General features: G+C 47.9%; 1 protein-coding gene across 7 annotated transcripts in view; it reads left to right on the top strand.

Annotated features, from left to right (window-relative positions):
• Dennd2a (DENN domain containing 2A) overlaps window positions 1-21,588 on the top strand; it is an 81,529-nt gene that overhangs the window by 28,880 nt on the left and 31,061 nt on the right. For 3 of the 7 annotated variants that reach the window (XM_021263698.2, XM_021263699.2, XM_021263695.2), the window contains exons 3-5: window positions 2,553-3,298; window positions 11,374-11,501; window positions 13,273-13,394. In XM_021263698.2, coding sequence (XP_021119357.1) covers window positions 2,691-3,298; window positions 11,374-11,501; window positions 13,273-13,394 — 858 coding nt within the window. In that variant the 5' untranslated portion in view covers window positions 2,553-2,690. The other 4 variants (XM_087206319.1, XM_087206318.1, XM_021263697.1 and 1 more) reach the window with 3 other exon arrangements.

Here is a 21,588-nt window from a genome sequence, read left to right as displayed (position 1 = left end):
CAAGTCCACATCCCTCTGAATTGAAAACCCATGTAGTTATCTACTGTGCGTCACTGCCTCATAGCACATGACATCCGTGTTCTGTAGCCTGTCATCTGTTGTCCCCAAGCATGCACTAACCTAGGTGTCTGTCCTCTTTCTGTCTTGTTTCTGGTACCACGAGAGCAGGGACTGTATGTTCTACCTTTTGAACCCTCAGCAAAATAGTCACAGACTGATCATGATTCTGATTAAAATCTAATTCATGCTAATGGCCTCTGTGGTGACAGGACAGTTCTACAAACTTCTATCTCCCCCAAACGCTCTGTTATGAATCCTAATTGTTTACTTAAATAAGGAAGTCTGCATTGATAGCCATGGAAAATGTTTGCAAGAAAAAAGTGTGTTCGCATTTTCACAAGTTCCTAATTTATGCTGTGCAACCAAAAACAGCAGCATCATTTGTGTGCCAATGTCTCCATGGAGGCGGAGCCTTTATAGAAACAGCCCTTAGGTTTTTGGGCTGGAAAGCTGTGGTCACTGTATGCACGACATTGCTAATTATCCGTCTCCCACTGTGCCTCTTACTGGGACTTCAGAATCCCTGAACAGCCACCTCTCTCTGTATTCAGAACACACACACACACACACAAACACACACACACCCGCCCCAGGGATTGGTCTGTGAGTGTGTACCTATCTCACATCTAAAGTCACTGGGCTCACGGGCGGGGGGTGCACACCTGTAATCCCAGCACTTGGGAAGCTGAAGCAGGAGCTGAAGCAGGAAGATCGCCACAAGTTTGAGGCCAGCCTGATCTGCATGGTGAGACCCTGTCCCAAAAAACAAAACAAAACAAAAAAGTCACCAGCTCAATCAGAAGCTTGCTGGAGAAGAATGTTTGCATTTCATACATATTCTTGTTCTCATCAGACAGACAAGCTTAAAAATGGTTTTCTTTCAAAATAATTTCTAGGGTTGAAGGTGTAGCTCCATGGTAGAGTGCTTGCCTAACAGGTATGAGCCCTGGGCCCCCAGCAACACACACACACACTCTAATGATAAATTACAGCTCTTTCTGGCACTAATTAAAATCACACGTGGAAGAATAGATCTCCATGAGTATGTTCTAGACCATTACTTTCTACAGTTTTGGAAATACTTTGCTCCATCCACTACAGCAGTCATTAGGCACAGGGGCTGCTGAAGACTTGACTGGTGACCAGGGCAGCTAGTAAGAGCCAGAATCTTTAATTTAGTTGTATTTCAGTTCAGATAGCTGCACATAAGTAGTGGCAACTGTCACACAGTACATTTCTGGGCCACTCATGAAACCCAAGCCAGCCTGCTGCATGTTCACTCACGTTGCAGGGGTTTATTGACCACCTGCTCTGCCAGCGTTGTTCTAGGTCTGGGGCGAACTGGCCCAGATAAAAGAAGGATCCCTGCCCTCCGGAGAGTCTGCTCCAGAGGAACTCAGGGGCCGGAGGAAGCTCAGAACAAGAGCAGCCAGCTCACTGTGGCTTCACTGTGCACATCACAGTGTTGAAGCCCAGGATCAGCAAGCACTTCAAGACCCGTGGTTGTTTAATCTGTAAGCAGTCATCATGAAGAACCACTGCTAGCCAGGTGTGATGTGCACACACCTGTAATCCCAGCACTCTGGGAGGCCGAGACAGGAGGACTGGGCAATTCAGTGAGACACTGTCTCAAAATAAAAAATTAAGGAAAAAAAAAAAAAAGAGGAGGCCTGGGACGTAGTTCAGTGCAAAGGCCCTAGGTTCAGTCCCCAGTATCCCCTCCCCCAAACACACACACCAAAAACCCTGGATAACAAAAGCAGGGCAAGCCTAGATTATATAAATTTTTTTCGGTACTGGGGATCAAACTCAGGACCTTGTACTTAGCAAGGCAGGTGCGGTACCACTGAGCTGCATCCCTGGCCCTAGATTATAGAGTTTCTTACCTCATGAATTTACTCGTATTTTAATTAGAGAAAAAACTAATGAAAATGATAGCCACCCTTTATTTTACACTCAGGACATGTAGATGCTTTATTCAGGCTGGCTCATTATATGTTCATGGCTACCATTTTATTTATTTACTCTTTACTTTTCCTGGGGATTGAACCCAGGGTCTTGCAAATAGAAGGAAAGCACTGTACCACTGAGCTGCCTCCTCAGCTCCTTTTTAAAAAAAATTTTAATTTTCGATATGGGGCTTGCTAAGTTGCTCAGACTGGCTCCAATTTGTGACTCTCCTGCCTCAGCCTACGAAATACCTGGGATTACAGGCATGCACCACCATGTCTGGCTATGGCAACCTTTTTATCGTTAACTCCATGTAGTAGAGAAGGAAACTGCGGTTTAGTGGACTTAACTTGCCCATGTTACACCCCGGTCAAGGTTTGAGCTGGATCAAACCCAAGCCTACTGGACTCCAGAGTCCGATTGTGCCCCTCCTCCTAGCATGCTGTCTCCCCAGGGAAAATGTAAAGCGACTTTAACGTGATGGCTTCAGTGTCTGATGCACAGCTAAAGCGTACTGTCCACACACACGGCTCCATGTGCAGCCGTGTCTCTTTCCAGTGCAGGGCCAAGGCGCCAGGTGAGAAGGCCGGGGAGGCCCCTAGAAGGCGAAGTCCGGGCCCCTGGTCCCTTTCCCAGAGACCCTCGGCAGGAGCTTCCCGGGGCGCATCCCCGACCTGGACATGCTCGGCTCCGACGTGATCGTCCGCCGCCCAGCTGCAGGGCTGGGCGCCCGGGAGGCCGGCAGGAGGCCGTGGGGAGCCCGGCCCGAGCCCCGCAGCATAAAGGACAAGATCTGGCAGTGGGAGGGCAAGGAGCGGGCCGGCGCGCAGAAGGAGCCCCCGCCGCCTCGCACCCCGGAGCCCCGCGCGCTGCAGGCCGAGGAGACCAAGGCACCCGAGCGGGGCAGGGGCACGGGCAGAGCCGGGGCGCGCGGGCTGGGGAAGGCCTGGCAGGGCTCGGACCCCCGCGCGGTGCTGACCCAGGTGCAGCGGTTGGAGCGGGCCCTGCAGGACGGCTCGGCCGGCCTGGACCCGCAGCCGCCGGGGACCTGCTACTCGGCGCCCGCCCCGCCCGGCAAGGCGGAGCGCAGCCCCCCGCCCAAACCCCGCAGGACTTTCGAGCACGCGGGGAACGTGGCCGGGAGCCCGGGCTGCAGGACGCAGAGAGCACGGGGACGCCGCCCGCCGCTGCCACCCCTGCCGCCGCCGCCCCTGCCCGAGTCCCCGCCGCCCGCGGCCGTGAGCCGAAGGCGAGGGACAGCGAGGCCTCGGCCCAGCGCAGACCACAGGTAGGTGTGGCGACGTCGCGCGTCCCCCAGAGGCCTGTGCGCAGCCTGAGCCTCTGTCAGGGTCGCCTCAGGGGTCCCCTGCTCCTTCCTCTCCTTCCTCTTCCTTCTCCTACTCCTCTTCTTCCTCTTCTTTCTCCTACTCCTCCTTCCCTCCACCCCTTGTGCTAGGATTTGAACCCAGGGTTCCCTACCACTGAGCTATATCCCCAGCCCTTTTTTTCCATTTTCAGATGGTCTCGCTTTAGTCCAGGCAGGACTCAAGCTACTGATCATCCTGCCTCATCCTCCCTCGGGGCTGGAATGGTCTTAGCATGAGGCAGTTTGTTGATTACCTAGAAATATTGGAACTGGTACATGTGTTTTGTGTTTGTTCTTAGTCCTGGAAAAAGAGTGTGCTTTAAAAAGAATTATTCTTTGTGATTAGGACTCATAATTGGGATAGTAGCCAAGAGTTAGTAAAGAGCGTTGGGAAAGGAGCAGTCTACTAATTAGTCCCTGCTGCCTGGATCTTTCTGGCCCTTTCTGTGGTTTTCATTGGTGTACGTCTGGAAACACATTGCCCGGGTCTACCCTGGCCTGTCACCCTCTATCTGTGTGACCTCGAACAAGTCACCCGAGGTGACTGAAATGTACAGTGACTATTTCCCTTGAAGAATTTCATCACAGTAAAAGATGCCCTGCACTCATCCCATCCACCCAAGGCCCCCATAGGCCTCTCCCTCCGGAAATCCACTGTCAGTTCTGTCTTTTCTTACTCCACATCTTGGTATCTGAGGACAGCTGTTTACCAGCCCCATCTGGAAACCCTGTCTTCTTGCAGCTTCTGGGCCTCCACCTCCCTGCCTCTTGGGTCTTGTCCCCTTTCTCCTGTCCCACATGTCCCGGTCAAGCCTCCTCCTCTGTGCCCAGCCCAGGCCAGGACCAGACCAGGGACTTGGCTCCTCCCCCTCCACTCACCCCTGAAAGGCCTTATCAATCCGTGGTTTGAAATGTTAAGCTGCAGGCCAGGAATTTAGCTCAGTGGTTCCACTGCCTGCCTCGCAAGCTAAGGACCCGAGTTCGATCCCCGGTACCAAAAAAAAAAAAGAAATGTTAATCTGGGAGTTTGGGATTCCCAAAGGCAAGTCTCCCACCAGTCTGAGGAGTCAATCCCAAACCTGCACCCTTCATCCCGGCCAACACTAACCATGGCCTCAGCACAGCTGTCATCTTATTAAATGGCATCACCCCTTCATTTAGTTACTTGGACGAAGGAGCTAGGAGTCCTGAGTCCTTTTGCACATGCGCCCATCTACTTTGTCAGCAAGATCTTCCATTCTTATGTTTTAAATTCTCTTTTTTTGGTACCGGGGATCAAATTCAGGACCTCATGCTTACCAGGCTGCTGAGCTACATTCCAGGCCCTGAAATTTCATCCAGAGTCAGGCATGGTGGCGCTTGCCTGTAACCCAGCCTTCAGGAGGCTGAGGCAGGAGGATTGCCATGAGTTTAAGGCCAGCCTGGAGTACCTAGTGAGACCCTGTCTCAAACAAGCAAACAAACATACAAAGTGAACAGAATTAAATCTTAGTGCTGATAGCAGTAGACAGCCTAATCTTACCCTTGACGTTACTGGTAATGCTCCTGGAGTTTCACTCTCAAACACTTATTTATTTATTGTGCCCAGAGCCTTGTGCATGCTAGGTAAGCACTCTATTACACTGAGCCACAGGCCAGCCTGGAATTTATATCTTACATTTTGGGGATAAATCCTCGTTTAGTCCTAGTTGTTGTTGTTATTGTTGTTGTCATCATTTTTATTGTCATTATTATTATTTTGCAATACTAGGGACTGAACCCAGGGCCTTTGCACTGAGCTACATCCCCAACCCTTTAAAAGTTTTTGTTTGTTTCTTTTTTGGTTTTTTTTGAGACAGAGTCTCACGCTATAATTCAGACTGGCCTTGAACTCACTATGTAGCACAGGCTGGCCTCAAACTCGCAGAGATCCTCTTGCCTCGGCCTCCCTAGTCTTGGGATTACAGGTATACACTACCATGCCTGGCTTTTTAAAATTGTTTTATTTTGAAGCAAGGTCTTATTGAGTTGCTATACTGTCCAGGCTGGGCTGGAACTTGTGATTACCCCTGCTCTAGCCTCCCAGAGTGCTCCTGCCTCAGTCTCTCAAGTGCTGGGATCACAGTCGTGCGCCACCATGCCTGGCTTATTCCTGGCATTTATTGCACTATCTTTATCAGACTTTGGTACCAGTATTACGTGAGGTCTGTAGAAGAATTTGGAAACTTCTTTCTCTAGGTTTGGAGAAGGTTGGAATCCATCTCCAGTTCTTCGGGGGCAGGGAGCGGGGTTTGTTGCTGGGAACTGAACTCAGGGCTCACACATGCCGAGCTCACACTCGCTGCTGAGCTGCAGCCCTGGCCCTCCAGTGCTAATCTGTGTGAGGAGAACTAGGGTGGGAACCCAGGGTGCTCCACCATCAGGCTACTTCCACAGCCCTTTCTCCATGGTGTTTTGAGACAAGGTCTTGCTAAATTGTTCAGGCTAGCCTCAAATGTGCCATTCTCCTGCCTCAGCCTCCTGAGCAGCTAGGATTACAGGTGTGTACTACCACCCCCAGCTCTCCTCCAATTCTGAATCCTTTCCCAAACTGGTGCTAAGGCACACCTTCCCTAATAGTCTTTTTAAAATTTTAATTTTTATTAGTACATGTTTGTAGTACATAGCAATTGTGTTCCTCATGGGAGCTGGTACACATACAGTGCATCCTCATTCTTTTTTTTTTTTTTTTTTTTTTGGTACTGGGGATCGAACTCAGGTCCTTGCACTTGCAAGGCAGGCGGGGGAACCACTGAGCTAAATCCCCAACCCCATCCTCATTCTTTTGCCTTTGCCTTTCCTTCCCTGGCTTCCCCTCATAATCTGTGACTTCCAAAGTCAGCCCTGCCAGCCGCTCCAGGCTGTTCCTCGCTTGCCCACGGTGTGGCTGTTCTTTCATCTGTGTCCTCTTCGGATGAACCACCTGATGACCAGCTGTTCTTATCTCGCCTCTCTTAGCTCCCAATTGCTGTTTCCCATCCTCCACCATTTTCTTTATAATCAGCTAAAGTTACTTGATTTTAGGCCAAAGATGAAATTTTTCTTGGCCAGTTGGACTGTGGTTGCATCTGCTGTGTTTTAAGACTTCTTGGCTGCAGGTTTTGCATTTTGTTCAAAAAAGTACAATGGAGGTGATTAGGGTAAGGTGTTCACTTTCTACTCTTAAAAAAAATAAAGCACGGCCAGGGATTTAGCTCAGTGGTTTTGCCGCCTGCTGTGCAAATGCAAGGACCTGAGTTCAATCCCCAGTACCAAAAAATAGAAATAAAAATAAAGCATGCGCTTTATTGTGTTACTATCTCTTAAGAAAAAAAAAAGCTGGACCATGGATTTGGCAGGTGTCCCCCCCTCCCGCCCCCCAGGAGAGAAAAGCCGGGCCAGTGCTGCAGAGAGAGGACTGAGGACCGCAGGTTACCAGGTGTAAGGTTATACGGCCAGGCCTCGAGTGGGGGTGACCGGCTGACTGTCTCCCACTTGTTCTTGTTTTGTTTTGTTTTGGTACCGGGGATCGAACTCAGGTCCTTGCGCTTTTGAGGCAGGCGTGAGGCAGGCATCGGAACCACTGAGCTAAATCCCTGGCTCTCCCACTTGTTTTCATTGGCCACTTAGTACACTCAGGAGCCAAACTGGAGGGAACATTCAGATCTTCGGTTTGAGAAATGTAATTGCCTTTCTCTTTTCTTTCCTCTTTGTATTTTTCCCTCCCCTCCCTTCCCTTTTCCCTCCCTCTTTCTTCCCTTTCTTTGCTGGTCTTTCTTTATTTCTCTAAAGCCCCAGGAAATGAAATGCAAAGATGTTTGCCTTCAGTCCTAAAGTGGAGACTGAGAAACCCTCAGATGTCAGGAAATTCTGAAGATAAGGTGCCTGCAGCAGCATTCACTGGGTTCTGTGTGTTTTATGGCCCACATTTAACAACTTTGGCAAGAATGCCTTCCGGCCCAACATTTAACAGGAAAAGTTACGGTTGTCTAAGTGTAGGCAGCATCTGAATCCAAGTGCATCTGCATACTCAGAATGTTTTAACTTGAAGCTTGAGTATAAGTTGATCACGTGACTGAGTCTTTAGGTCTTCCTGAAACCAAATAACTATGTTGACCATAATCTCAACTTTTCAACTGATTGTTTTGGCGTTGTATAGCTGCGGCTTTTCCTTGGAGCATTAGTGGAAGACTTGCAGAACTTTCTGAGGACATGAAGCCTCAGTCATTGTATGGCTGCCAGCTCACACTGTGTGGTTCACAGCCCCGTCACTTAGCCTTCACAGACAGTTTCCCCACAGCACACTGGCCAGACTGTGGCTGCAGCTATCTGTGTTTTTGTTTTGTTTTGTGGCCGGGGGTGGGGGTGGGGGGGGTTCGACAGGGCTTCACTATAAAGTTCAGGCTGGCCTCAAATTCAAGGTGATCCTCCTGCCTCGCCTCCTGAGTGCTAGGATTACCACCACACCTGGCTTTTTTTTTTTTTTTTGGTAGGGGGAATCACATTCAGGGCCTCACGCTTGGCAGGCAGGCACTGCACCACTGAGCCACATTCTCGGACCACTATCTTTGGTTCAGTAGTTAAAGTAAACTTCCAGCCATGCAGCCATGGCTCCTGCCGCTGTGAGAGTCAGCCGCTATCAAGGCTGAACTGTAATTAATGTTCAGTCTTCAGAGGAACAAACTGCTGATTAATGCGAAGTTGACAGAGCAGAAGTAACTGAAGGCTTCTGAGAAACTTTACTTAGCAAAATAATTTATTTCAGTAGTGGTTGTGTTAGAAAACGGAGACCATGGTTGTTATTTTAAGATTGTGATTCCATCTTGTTAAGAGTCACTGTCATATTGCCAGGCAAGGTGACGCACACCTGTAATCCCAGCATTCAGAAGGCTGAGGCAGGAGGATTGCCAAGAGTTCAAGGCTGGTCAGGGCCACATAGTGAATTCAAGGTCAGGCTGAACTACATAGTGAAACCCTGTCTCAAACAAACAAGCAAGCAAAACAAAACAAAGAGTAATTGTCAAGTGTTATTTCTCATTGAAAGATGGAAATAATTTTTTATTTTGGACACCAACTTAGTGGACAGAGGTAGTTTTTTCTTCTAAAATTTCTTTTTGGCAGTACTAAGGATTGAACACAGGATTTTTGTGCATGATAAGGGAAGCACTCTACCACTGAGCTACATTCCCAGTCCCTCATTTAAAACAGGTTTTTTTGTTGTTGTTGTTTTAATTTTAAGACAAGGTCTTGCTAAGTTGCCCAGGCTGGCCTCAAACTGTGATCTCCCTTCCTTAGCCTCCCAGGTAGCTGGGATTACACATGTAATATTTCTGTTTTGGATGTAAAGTAGACAAAAACCCAACATTGGTAGTCCTGGGAATCAATGGAGGAAGCACAGAATACAAGCTAAAAGCTGCTAAAAGCCTCTAGGTAGAGCTGCCCATGGTCTCTCAGGATGGACAGGCACAGGGAGGCTGCAGCTGGCCGTGGTGGGGAAGTCAGATGCTTTCTCACCTACTTAAATGGTGTTTGGAGGGTGGCAGGGTACCAGGCTGGCCAACCTCAACCCATCCAAAAAAGTAAAGTCAGGGGCCTGGAATTTGGCTCAGTGGTTCCGTCACCTGCCTCGAAAGCGCAAGGTCCTGAGTTCAATCCCTGGTACCACAAAAAAGTAAAGTCTACAGCTGAAGTAGGCATAAATTATGAGCTGTAAATATGCCCTTATAAAGCAGCTTTTAAACTGGGCATGGTGCCACACACCTCCAATCCCAACACTTGGGAGGCTGAGGCAGGAAAACCTCTGTGCGTATAAAGCCAACTTGGACTACATAGTTCAAGGCCAGCCTGATCTACATAGTGAGACCCTGTCTCAAAAAACCAAAAACAAGGGCCAGGGATTTAGCTCAGTGGTTCGCTGCCTGCCTTGCAAGCGCAAGGTCCTGAGTTCGATCCCCAGTACCAAAAAAAACAACAACCCCGAAACATTAATTTGTTTACCAAGCTAACAAATATTTACTATCAACCAATGTAGTGTTACACATGGGAATATAGTAATGAATAAAATAGACAGAAACCTTGCCCTGTGGAATTTAACAGACTAGCAATGGTTAGAAGTACAGAGCTATTTATGAAGTTACAGCCCAAGGGGCTTGGGGGACACTCAGCAGGGGACCTGGGAACAGGGCAGGCTTCTGCAGAGGAGCTGTTCAGCCTGGGGAGGGTGACAAACAGGTGACACCCTTGCAGCCAGAGAGTTGAGGCCCGAGAGGTGAGAACGTGGCCAGAGGGCCCTAGCAGATGTGAGCTTCGGGCCAGATCCTGTCCAGAAGAGACTGGTAGATCCAGAGGATTTAGGCTGCTGCCTCAGTGTGGTGGAAACCATCTGGAAGTATGTGAGAGGGAGAGATGTCAGGTCTGCATCTGTGGGAAACCTTCCTGGTGGCAAAGTGGGGACCAGAGGGGCCAAGGAGGGTGAGGGAGATCCTTGCCCTCTTGCAAGGGCACTGTGGAGGACTGAGAGGTGGGCAGGTTCCAGTGAGGCTTTGGGGTGGAAGTCTGGTTGGTTGAGACATGGGTGGTCAGAGAAGGGGTTGGGGGCACCTTCCGCAGTGAGGGCTGCAACATCTGGCTGATCTCCCCAACATGGCAGCTTTGGAAGAGGCCCTGGCCCCCTTGGAAACTATGATGAGTCCAATTTTAGACTTGTTGATTTTGAGGTTCTTACCCATTGTTCAAATGTGGTGACACACACCTGTAATCCCAGCACTTGGGAGGCTGAGGCAGGAGGATTGCCATGAGTTCAAGGCCAGCCTAGGCTACACAGTGGGAACCTGTTTCAAAAAACAAAACAAAATGAGAAGACTAAAGGGCTTCCAAGGAAGCCATATCCAGGTTTGCTTTAAACCTGGGGCCACCAAAAGAGCACCTTCCCCAGGGCTGAGCACATGGGGAACATAGGTGGAGAAACAAAGACACTGAGTGTCTCGAGGTACACACTCGAAGCACACGGCTCAGCTGTGTAGACACAGTGATTTCTGAGCCCTGGGAGAGCTGGGACCATCTGGACCCCATGCGCAGAAAAGTGAAGGGAAGACCAAGTGGAGGCCAGCTCCTGGCTGGCATGCACTAGATGCCATTCAAGGAGCCAGATGTGGTGGCACACACCTGTGATCCCAGCACCCGAGAGGCTGAATGAAGCAGGAGGATGCAAGTTTGAGCCCAGCCTGGTCGACCTCCTCAGTCTCCTGTATGCTCAGTCACCCAGACTATGTGATCCAGTCCCGCTAGAAAGCTGAGCATGTGTCAGACAGCAAACAGGAGCATCCCACGTTTGCATAGCTCCAGAGGCTGGGGTCCTGCTGGCCTCTAGGGCCCTGGTGACAACAGGAGCGGAGGAGTGGGTGCATGGGCCCCAGGAACAACAAAGACTGAGAAGGCCTGAAGGAGTAGGGGAGAGATTCCCCCTGACATCCCCCAGTCCTGAGGGGCAGCTCTGCATTCCATGTCTGCCTCTTCTCATTTTCAGTAGATGTGTTTATTTGCAATATATACATATATATGATTATTTTCATTTAGCATAATAGCATATTCTTACCAACAGAAGCCTGTCTGCTTGCTTTTTCTTTTCTTTTCTTTTCTTTCAGCACTAGGGATTAAGCCCAAGGCCTTTGCACTTTTATTTGTTGTTCTGGTGTTTTGTTTGTTCGCTTGTTGAGACAAGGTCTCGCAATGTGGCTCAAGCTACCTTGAACTCACTGTTTAGGCTGGCCTCGAACTCATGGTGATTCTCCTGCCTCAGCCCCCCAGAGTGCTGGGATTCCAGACATGTGCCTCCATGACTGCCTGAAGCATATTCACACTTTTTACAAAAAAAACAGACTCGGTTTTCGTGATAGAAATGTTTCTAAGAAGGAAATGTAGAGAGAGGAGATATATATTCTTCGAGCCCACCAAAATTGATTCCAGTTCTTGGATTTTTCCTCCCCTCATGCACAATCCAGGAAGTCCTACGAGTTCGAAGACGTCCTGCAGACCTCCTCGGAGAGCTGCAGGGCGGACTGGTACGCACAGACCAAACTGGGACTCGCGCGCACGTTGTCGGAGGAGAACGTGTACGAGGACATTCTGGGTAAGAGGCCGTGGCTGCCCGTGAGGGGCGGTGGCGCACTGCCGGATGCCACACACAGCCGGGCGTGTGGGCTAGTGAGTGAGGGCAGGTGGGTCTGGGAGGGGCTGGACGGGAGGGAAGGGCGGAATCCCACAGTCAGCGTGGGACCCTGGCTCTACCTTAGTTGTGTGAGGCTGAGCTGGTGACCTGACTTCCCTGAACTCGCGTTCTGTCCTCTGCATGTTGATAACCTCCTTGCACGAGGCTTAAAGACTGGGGAGAGGGCCGGGGATTTAGCTCAGGGGTTTCGCCGCCTGCCTTGCAAACGCAAGGACCGGAGTTCAATCCCCGGGACAAAAAAAAAAAAAAAAAAAGACTGGGGAGAACAGAGTAGACCTGGTTTCTGAGACGACCCGGAAATGGCAGGGGTCATTGTAGGAAAGAGAGCCCTGCAGACCAGTAGGCTCCTGCGGGCACTCCAAGAGTGTTACTCTCACAGGGTGTCACAGATGAGGAGAATGTGTGTCCTTAGCAAAAAAAACCTTTGGGCTGGGCATGGGGGACACGCCTGTAATCCCAGTACTTGGGACGTGGAGGCAGGAGGATTTCTGAGTTTGAGGGCAGCCTTAACTATATAGCAAGACTCTCGTCCTCAAAACTCAAAAAAAAAAAAAAAAAGGAGGGAAGGAAGGAAGAAAGGGAGAAAAAAAGAAAAGAAAAGTAACTTTGGCCTAGCTCTATGGACTCCTCCCAGTTGCCAAACTGGGGCTTCAACTCACAGAGAGTGTCTGGGAGTTCAGAAATCTTCCAGCTTCACGGTTTAGTCGGCGAGGTAGGACTCAGTCGGAGAGGGAAGGAGGGACGCCCCTGTGTATGTGCGTATGTGTGTACGTGTTCGTGTGCGCGGCAGACTGGTTACGGCAGAGACGCCTGCGCATTGTCCATGGTGGGCTGGGCCTGGAGGCAGGGTTTACCCTCTTATGCCGTGCTTCTGGGCTGCGGGATTGGCATTGGGCTGCTGCCCAAGCAGCGGGCTTCCAGGAGCAAAAGTGGGTGTGAGAGCTGGATTTCTCTATTTTTGTTGTTGTTGTTGTTTATTTTTTGAGACAGGATCTCACTATGTAGCTCAGGCTGAATTTGAACTCACAGCGAGCCTCTTGCCTCAGCCTCCTGAATGCTGGGATTTCAGGTGTGCACCACCACACCCAGCATGGGTTTCTCTTAGCAGCGCCTGCCTCAGAGGGACAGAAAACCCAACGGAAACAACAAAAGGGGTTTCCGGACTCCTGAGCCCAGAACTGCCTTCTCTCCCTCTGCTTCTTACCAGCCAGGGTAGCTCCATTCCCACAGGTGTCTGTGGTCTCCAGGATGGCTACCACCTATCCCCTGGAGTCTTTACTCTTCTCTGGAGGAGAGTCGGTGGCCCACAGGTCCCAGCAAAATCCCCAAGTTCACCCTGGCCAGACCTGCTGAGGTCACTTGTTGGCTTTAGAGGCCAGGATGCCACATGGCACTTGTCTTGGTTGGGATGTGAGCCTTCCCTGAATGCTTCACCAGGGCAGGGACCTGGGATCCAAGCTGGCTAAGCCCTGAAGTAGTTGATCTGTGGTGACTATCAGGGAGACAGGGAGTTACCCCAAAGGAAAACAAGGTCTGTTACCAAGACGAGGGGTGATGGACAGCAAAACAGAAGAGATTCTGCAAGGACCAGCCCAGGAGAGGCTAAGATTTGGCCTCAGTGTTCCCAAAAGGAAAATTTCCCTGCCCCCTCACCCATTGCCTTTGGCCACAGATCCGCCCATGAAGGAGAACCCTTATGAAGACATCGAGTTGCATGGCCGCTGCCTGGGCAAGAAGTGCATCTTGACCGTTCCTGCTTCTCCCACCTCGTCCATCCCCGACACTCCCACCAAGGTACGAGCCCCTGGGCAGCAGTGGTAGGAGAGGGTCCCAAGCTGGTGGCCCTGAGCGCTTAGGAGTTCAAGTCACCCTCACATCCAGGGTCCTGGGTCTGTCTGTCCACTGCCTGACTGCTCTTCCTCCTTCAGGTTCTCCTGGAATCTTCTGCTTCACAGAGGCCCCCCAATACCAGTGGGTTTCTGGCCCTGATCTTCCTTAGACTTGGTAAATAAATGTGGTACACACCTGTGATCCCAGCTACTTGGGAAGCTGAGGCAGGAAGATTGTGAGTTTGAACCCACTCTGGGCAATTTAGTGAGAACCTGTCTCAAAATAAAAAGGGCTGGGTGTAGCTCAGAGGTAGAGTACTTGCCTAGCATCCACAAGCTGTGGGTTCCATCCCAGTACTACAAAAGAAAAAAAATGTATCTATCTTATACAGCTGTTGAGAAGAATGTCCCTACTAGGGCAAACTGAAATACAGGCAAAAGCAGGCTGAAGAACAGTATTTCTATAATGTGCTACCACTTGTGGGTTTTAAATGAGAGATTGCATGTACCTGGAAGCGTGTGTGTGTGTGTGTGTGTGTGTGTGTATGTGTGTGTGTGTGTATAAGAATCTCTGTTGCGGGGATCCTAAGAATGGATATGTAGGTGCCCAGGTGGCATTGCCTGGGGTCTGAGGCCACAAGACTGACTTCCTTTTTTACAGCACACCCTTCTGAGCCTTTTAGAGTTTTGTACCATACCCACATAGGTGATATAATTGTACCCATGTACGTGGGACTAATTTCACCCCATTGGCTATGGAGAGAGTTCATGTTCTTTAGCTTGACATTAAATTCAACCGTGAGCACCCCTTCCCACCTAGTCTGTCACAGTCATAGCTACAGATGCTCCCCACACACCAGAGCCTCCCTGTGTCCCTCTGGTGTTATCCCCCCAGAGTCAGCCCACTTCCCCTAAAGGGCCAAGGGCAAAGATTCAGGCCATGTGGTCTCTATCATAACTACCCACCACTCCCACTGGAGTGTGAAGCAGCCATAGACAATCTGTGAACAGATGACTGTGGGTGTGTTGCAATAAAACTTTATTGATGGCCACTCAGATTTGAATTTTGCATAGTTTTCACTCGTCAAGAAATACTGTTTATATTTTCTACCATTGAAGAATGTAAAATCAGGGCCGGGGATTTAGCTCAGTGGTTCTGTTGCCTGCCTCGAAAGCACAAGGTCTCCAGTTCAATCCCCAGTACCAAAAAAAAAAAAGAATGTAAAATCAAGCTGAATGTGGTGTGCATGATTATAATCCTAGCACGCTGGGTGGCCGAGGCAAAAGGGTTCCAAGTTTGAGCCTTAGCCTGGGCTGCTTAGCAACTCAGCAAGACCTTACCTCAAAATTAAAAAGGGAGTGGTGGAGCTAGGAACATAGCTTCATAGCTTGGTGCAAAGGCCCTGGGTTCAAACCCTACTGCTACTACTGCTACAAAAAAGTGAAATCTATCCTTATAGCAGATCAGATGTGGCCCATAGGCAGTAATTTGCCAACTCTTGTGCTAGTTCGGTTCTGCCTCTGGCCTTGGTTGTCACCTGGACTTCTGTCCTCATTTTAAGGGCAGTTCTGTGAGGCCTCCTTTAGGAAGCTTCTTACGCCATCCCAGCCCTGGGACTCCTCTCCTCTGACTGCCTGTATTCTCAGGCATTCATCTCACACTGAATCCTAAATTGCTCTGAGACATCTCTTGCTATTTTAGTGCCATTTAAGTCTTGTCATGTGTCCTAAAAACATTTCCCTAACAGTTGGGAATGTGGCTCAGTGGTAGAGCACTTGCCTAGCATGTGTGAGGCCTGAGGTTAAATCCCCAGCACTGAAACAAAACAAAACAACACCCTAAGGTCAGTTTGCATTCTGTTCCTTTATGTTACCCAAAAGGCTTAGCAGTAGTTATACAATTTTTTTTTTTTTTTTTTTTTTTTGTATTTTGAGACAGACTGTCCCTGAACTTACTATGTAGCCCAGGCTGGTCTTGAACTTGTGGTGATCCTCCTGCCTCAGCAACCTGAGTGCTGGGATCACAGGCGTGCACCACCATGCCCTACTGGTTATACAGTATTGAGTTGTTGGTGAAATTAAATAAAAGAAGGCTGAATCCAGGCTGCAAGTATCAACTGAAATCCCCTGCAAGGACATTTAATTGTTCAGTTTCCGGCCTGAGAGCAGCAGCCAGCATCAGGCTTAGCACCTGCAGCATGGGGGCTCCACAGCAGGAGGGCCCTCTGCCCTTGGCGGTCACAAAGGGAGGATTCCTGCCCCCAGTCTGACAGACTTACACTAGGGCCTAGCACACCTGCCCATGTTCATTAGCTATCTCTCCCTTCAGTGACAAACAGAATGGTCATGAGTAATCCGTGACAGCCAACAGTTAACAGTTCCTACCTGCCGTGGAGATGTGTTTTGTGTTTTCATTGGAATGTAGCTCCCTTCAACATTTAGGGACTGAGTGTGGTGGCACATATTGAGTGATCCAGCACTTGGGTGGCTGAGGCAGGAGGATCACTTCAAGTTCGAGGCCAGCCCAGTCTACATAGTAAGCTCAAGGCCAGCCTGTACCGCGTAGGGAGACCCTGTCTAAAACAAAGAACCATTTAGAAAACTCTTCTTTTCCTGTAGTGGGTGAAGCTGACTTGGAGAAAGACAGAAAGCTGTGATGCTCATTTCACCCCCTCTTGTCTTGCCTCAGCCCCCACTTTAGGTAGGTAGTGAACGGCCTGGCCTTTTGGGGACATCTGCCCAGAAGGGTTTTGCCTTGGGCTGAGCTGCTCTTTCCTCCTTGGTCTGCCTAGCAGAGAAAACCTAGAGCCTCCGCCGCCGCCGGACTAGGAGAGCCCAGTCAGTGACGATGTCAGCGCCCTCGCTGTCCAGGTGCGGTGCCCCGCAGAGGACAGAGTAGCTGGCCAGGGCAAGAGTCTCATCACCGCTGATTCCTACAGGCTGTGTGGGTCCATGCACGTCATCTGCAGGGCGCTGTGTCCACGCTCATTCCTCTGCCCGCCCACATCCGGGTGTCTGGTTCGCGGCCGCATCCTGAAGGACAGCTGCAGACTTCACCACTTCCTCCATTTAGCTCCTCAGATATTCACTGAGCATCTGCCGCATCTGGGCAGCATCTGGACCTTAGGAGTAGCTGAGGCAGGCCCACCTCCTCCAGCCGCAGAAAGGTCCCAGACCCCTCTTGGGCCTTTGTGTCACTAGCTCCTGCCTGCGCCCAGCAGATGGAAAGAGCCTCCTCAGAGGAGGCGGTGCAGCAGGGCAGATGGAAGGCCTCTGGGCAGATGTGAGGCCTGTGGATAGCAAACAAGCTCCTGAGGACTGTCTTCTTTTCCGTAGGCACTGCCAAGGTGGGTGGTGGGAACTAATTTTTATACAAAGGGAAATCTGGGCTACTGGGACATAATCTTTTTATGTATTCACGCTATTCAGACCAGAAAGTTGAGCCGGAGTTAAAACCAAGTCAGCTCCCTCCGAGGAGGCTCAGGGCTTCTCTACCACCTAATGGTTCCCACCCAGGAGGCCTAGGCCAGAGCCTGTCACACTCAGCTTCCTTCATGACCCAAGGGGCTATGGCAAGAGAGTCAGACCTCAGGCCAAGAGGGCTCTGGTCCACCTTTCCTTTGGGACACTAGAGATTTTATAGTGCCAGTGCAGTCAACACCTGTAATGTTAGGGTATGCATTGGTGACGGAGCTTCGAGATAAGACAAGTAGTTTACAGTCCATACATTCATCATGGAGAATTGGTACATGTGCATAACACATCCGAATTCTTTTTTACATCTCCTTTTCCTCCCCTTCCTCCCCACCTTCTCCAGCTCTTGGCCCCCTTTCCTTTTACAAAGACAATACGCATGGTGGTGTGAGCCCTTTAGAAGCTCAAAAGCCAGAATCTTCTCTGGACCACAGTCTGAAAAAAAATATCCTTGGGGTCCTATAGTGACTTCCCTTTTATACTACAATTAGAATTTGGCAAACTGCTGCTGTTCACCTGACTTTTATGAATAAAGTTTTATTAGAACCAGCCATGCTCAGCCCTTTATATAGCATCATGGCTGCTCTTGCAGTACAGGTATAGTGGCACAGTTGAGTAGTTGCAACAGACAGGGTGTGGCCACAAAACTTTGAATACTGTCACCGCTGGAGATGCAGCCCACACATAGCCTCTGTCAGGCCTCCTGACCTGCTTTACATTGTTGAGGGCCATCTTGTGATTCCTTCCCTTCTTTTCTTTTTTGTCTTCTCACATCTTTACATAGGTTGAGTCTCCTTTGAACAAATCCTAAATCTCTAATGAGAACAGATACCTACTAGTTGCCAGTGATTTGATGGGAGATCTCAATGCACTGAAAGAATTAGGGGCATTTCTCTGGATTTCATTGTAGATGGAATTTGGCCTTGAAAAAGACTTGCTGAGGGCTAGGGGTATACTCAGTGCTAGAGCACTTACCTTGAAGGCACAAGGCCCTGGGGTCAGCCCCCAGCACTGCAAAAAGGAAGAAGGCCCGCTTTTGTTCCTTCTTTTCATACTGTGTGATTAAGACGTCCATAGTAACCAGGCTGGATCAGTTCCTCCAGACGAAGCAATTTATTGCTCCTTCTAGACCCATGATAAAAACAGCAGAATTGAAAGAAAGACTAGGAGTCTTTATTCCTGGAAATCTTCAAAAAGAAAATGTTCTGAAGTTATTACTACACACTACTTAAACTAAGCAACAATGGAGAGCTCACTGGAACAAAATAGGCTACCCTATGACGGTTTAAGATATGATAAATATGCCTTGTAAATCTTCCTTTCTTTTCCTTTCATTCTTTCATATTTTCTTTATTTTTTTCAGTGCTGCAGATGGTAAACAAGCATCCTACCACTGAGCCATGCCCCCACCCCTGGACTTGTAAATTGATAGAGAAAGAAAGACTCATTCATTAAATGGAATGGGATCAATTAGTCTGGGGCTAACGATTTAGATTAATATGCCATAAAATGAATTACTGTTGGACTAATGAATAAAATATGTTAAAAACAAACCAAGAAAACTCAGAAGAAAAATGAATTAAACATGTATTAAATCTCTGAAAAGAGATTGATTTTCTAGGCAAAGAATGAAGAGATTAAATGAGTCACAAAGGAAAAGATGAACCGATTTTCATACAGAAAGTTACGTGGGGCTGGGAGTGTATCTCAGGATAGTTGCCTATCGTTCATGAGGCATTTGATCCTCAGAGCCACAAAGAAAGGAGGGAAGGAAGAAAGGAAAGAGAAATTACATGTAACTAAAGTAAAAATACAAAATATGAGTAAACCACCTAGGAAAAGCATACTTGTAACAAAACGAGCTGATGGTTAATACTGATTCAATATAAAACTCATCCAGTGGGGCTGGGGATTTAGCTCAGTGGTTCCACCACTTGCCTTCCAGGCACAAGGTCCTGAGTTCAATCACCGGTACCAAAAAAAAAAAAATCCAAAAGGAAAAACAGTAGGGTAGTGAAAAATAAACAAGCAAACCACATAAACAATGCACTAAAGAAAAATGCAGTTAACACATAAAAGTATAAAAAAAATCAGTGTTATAGAGGAAGCAGGCAAATGGCATATTAAATCCCTACTGAACAGAGCAAAGGCACTCTACTAGCTGCTTTATTTACTTTTATCTAATGTAATTCATTAATCAATTTTAAAAGAAACCAACTATACAGTATCACCAAATGTGAGTCCTGGAAGTACTGTTAGAGAACATGTAAAGTAAGCTAGGTATAATAGCGCACACCTGTAATCCCAGCACTTGGGAAGCTTAAGCAGGAGGATCGCCATAAGTTCAAGACCAGCCTGAACTACATAGTGGGACCCTATCTCAAAAAAGAAAAGATATAAAGTGGTTCTTTTGTTTTATTAGTATTTCTTATTTTACTTTATTTATTTATTTATTTTTATTTTTTATTTTTTGGTACCAGGGATCGAACTCAGGACCTTGTGCTTGTGAAACAGGTGCCAGAACCACTGAGCTAAATCTCTGGCCCTACTTTATTTTTAAATTATTGTTTTATTCTTCCCTTTTTTATTAGTATATGTTTGTGATACATCATAAATGCATTCAAGGGCCAGGGATTTAGCTCAGTGGTTCCGCTGCCTGCCTCACAATTGGAAGGTCCCAAGTTCGATCCCCAGTACCAAAAAAAAAAAAAATTGCATCATAAATGCATTCATCGTGGGGAATTGGTACAAATACATATCCCATTTGATCCTTTTTACTTCCCCTTCCTCTCTCCTGTCTCCATCTCCCCCATCCTCAAGTCCCCTTCCCATCTCCACAAAGTTTTATCTCCCTGTTTCCTATCACTTATGTTTCATTTTGCTCCTAAATTATTTATCCCTTGGGGTTCTCATATGAGAGAAACTATGCAATATTTAACCTGCTATGTCTGATTTATTTCACTTAGCATTGTGGTCTCAAGGTGCATCCATTTTCCTATGAATGACTCAAACGTATCCTCCTTTATGGCAGAGTGGTATTCTATTGTTTATAAATGCCACATTCTCTTTATCTGTTCATCTGATGATGGACATGTAGGCTGCTTCTTAGATTTAGCTATTATGAGTTGTGCTGCTATGAACATGGCCATGCATGTATCACTGTGATGTCTTTAACTCTTTCAAGAAGATATCTGGAAGAGGTATAGTGGGGTCAAGAGGAATTTTTACTTTTAGTCTTCTGAGGAATCTCCATACTGATTATATTAGTTTACACTGGTGCTGACTACATAGAAGAGCTCCTTTTCCTGGCCAGCATCTGGGTTCTTTGATTTCTTGATGGTAGCCATTCTTTCTGGAGTAAGATGGAATCTCAGTGTTGCTTTGATTTGCATTTCTCTAATGGCTAAAGATGTCTAGCTCTGTTTCATGTATCCACTGGCCATTTGTACTTCTTTTGAGAAGTTTATTCATTTCCATTGTCCTTTTTTTTTTTTGGTACCAGGGATCAAACTCAGGACCTTGCACTTTCGAGGCAGAACCACTGAGCTAAATCCCTGGCCCTTCCATTGTCCATTTTTTGATTGAGTCCCCCCACCCTGCACTAGGAATCAAACTCAGGACCTTGCGTTTGCTAGGCAAGTGAGCACCACTGAGCTACATCCTTGGCCCTGAGTCTTTTCTTCTAAAAGGAGGTCTATTTTTTTAAATTTTTATATATTATAGATCTTAGTGTTCTGAGGAATAGCTGGTAAAACCTTTTCCCATTCTGTAGGCTTTCTCTTCACACTGTTGGCTGTTTGTTTCCTTTGGTGTGCAGAAGCTTTTTTTTTTTTTTTTGGTACCGGGGATCGAACTCTGGACCTTGCGGTTTCAAGGCAGGTGCAGCACCACTGAGCAAAATCCCCAGCCCCACTTTTTTTTTTTTTGGTACCGGGGATCGAATTTGGGTCCTTGCGCTTGCACAGCAGGCAGTGAAACCACTGAGCTAAATCCCCGGCCTCCCAGCCCCACTTTCTGATGTCCTCTTCAATCTCGTTTTTCAGAAGCCTTAGAGGTTTTTCATTTCCTTGGTTAGGATAATTCGAACTAATTTTTTGAAGCTATTGTGAATGGGATGGTTTTCCTGATTTCTTTCTCAGTGGATTTATTTTTGGTGTGCATGAATGCTACAGATTTTCGTTTATTTCATTTTATATCCTGCTCCTTTGCTGAATTTGGTAATTAGCTGTAGGAGTCATATCATCTGCAAATAAAGATAGTTTGACTTCTTTTCCTGTGTGTTCCTTTTATTTCTTTGCTTGCTTGATCGTTCTGGCTAAACTTTCAAATACTGTGTTGAGCACAAGTGGTGAGAGTGGACATCCTTGTCTTGTTCTTGATTTCAGAGGAAATGCTTTTAGTTTTTCCCTATTTAGGATGATGTTAGCGTAGGTGTGTCATAAATAGCTTTTATCTGCCAGGGATTTAGCTCAGTGGTTCTACCACCTCCCTTGCAAGCACAAGGACCAGAGTTCAATCCCTGATACAAAAAAACCAAACAAACAAACAAAAAACTTGCCGGTGATTTAGCTCAGTGGTTTCGCCGCCTGCTGTGCAAGTGCAAGGACCCGAGTTCAATCCCCGGTACCAAATAAAAAAAAAAAAAAATTTGAGTAATAAATAGCTTTTATCAGAGTGAGAGAAGG

This window comes from Heterocephalus glaber, unplaced genomic scaffold (assembly GCF_053883595.1).
Source record: "Heterocephalus glaber isolate CG9 unplaced genomic scaffold, H.glaber_assembly_v1.0 deba00000621, whole genome shotgun sequence".
Lineage (NCBI taxonomy): Eukaryota > Metazoa > Chordata > Mammalia > Rodentia > Bathyergidae > Heterocephalus > Heterocephalus glaber.
Note: the sequence above shows the minus strand (reverse complement) of the source record. Positions and strands in the feature narration are given on the sequence as shown.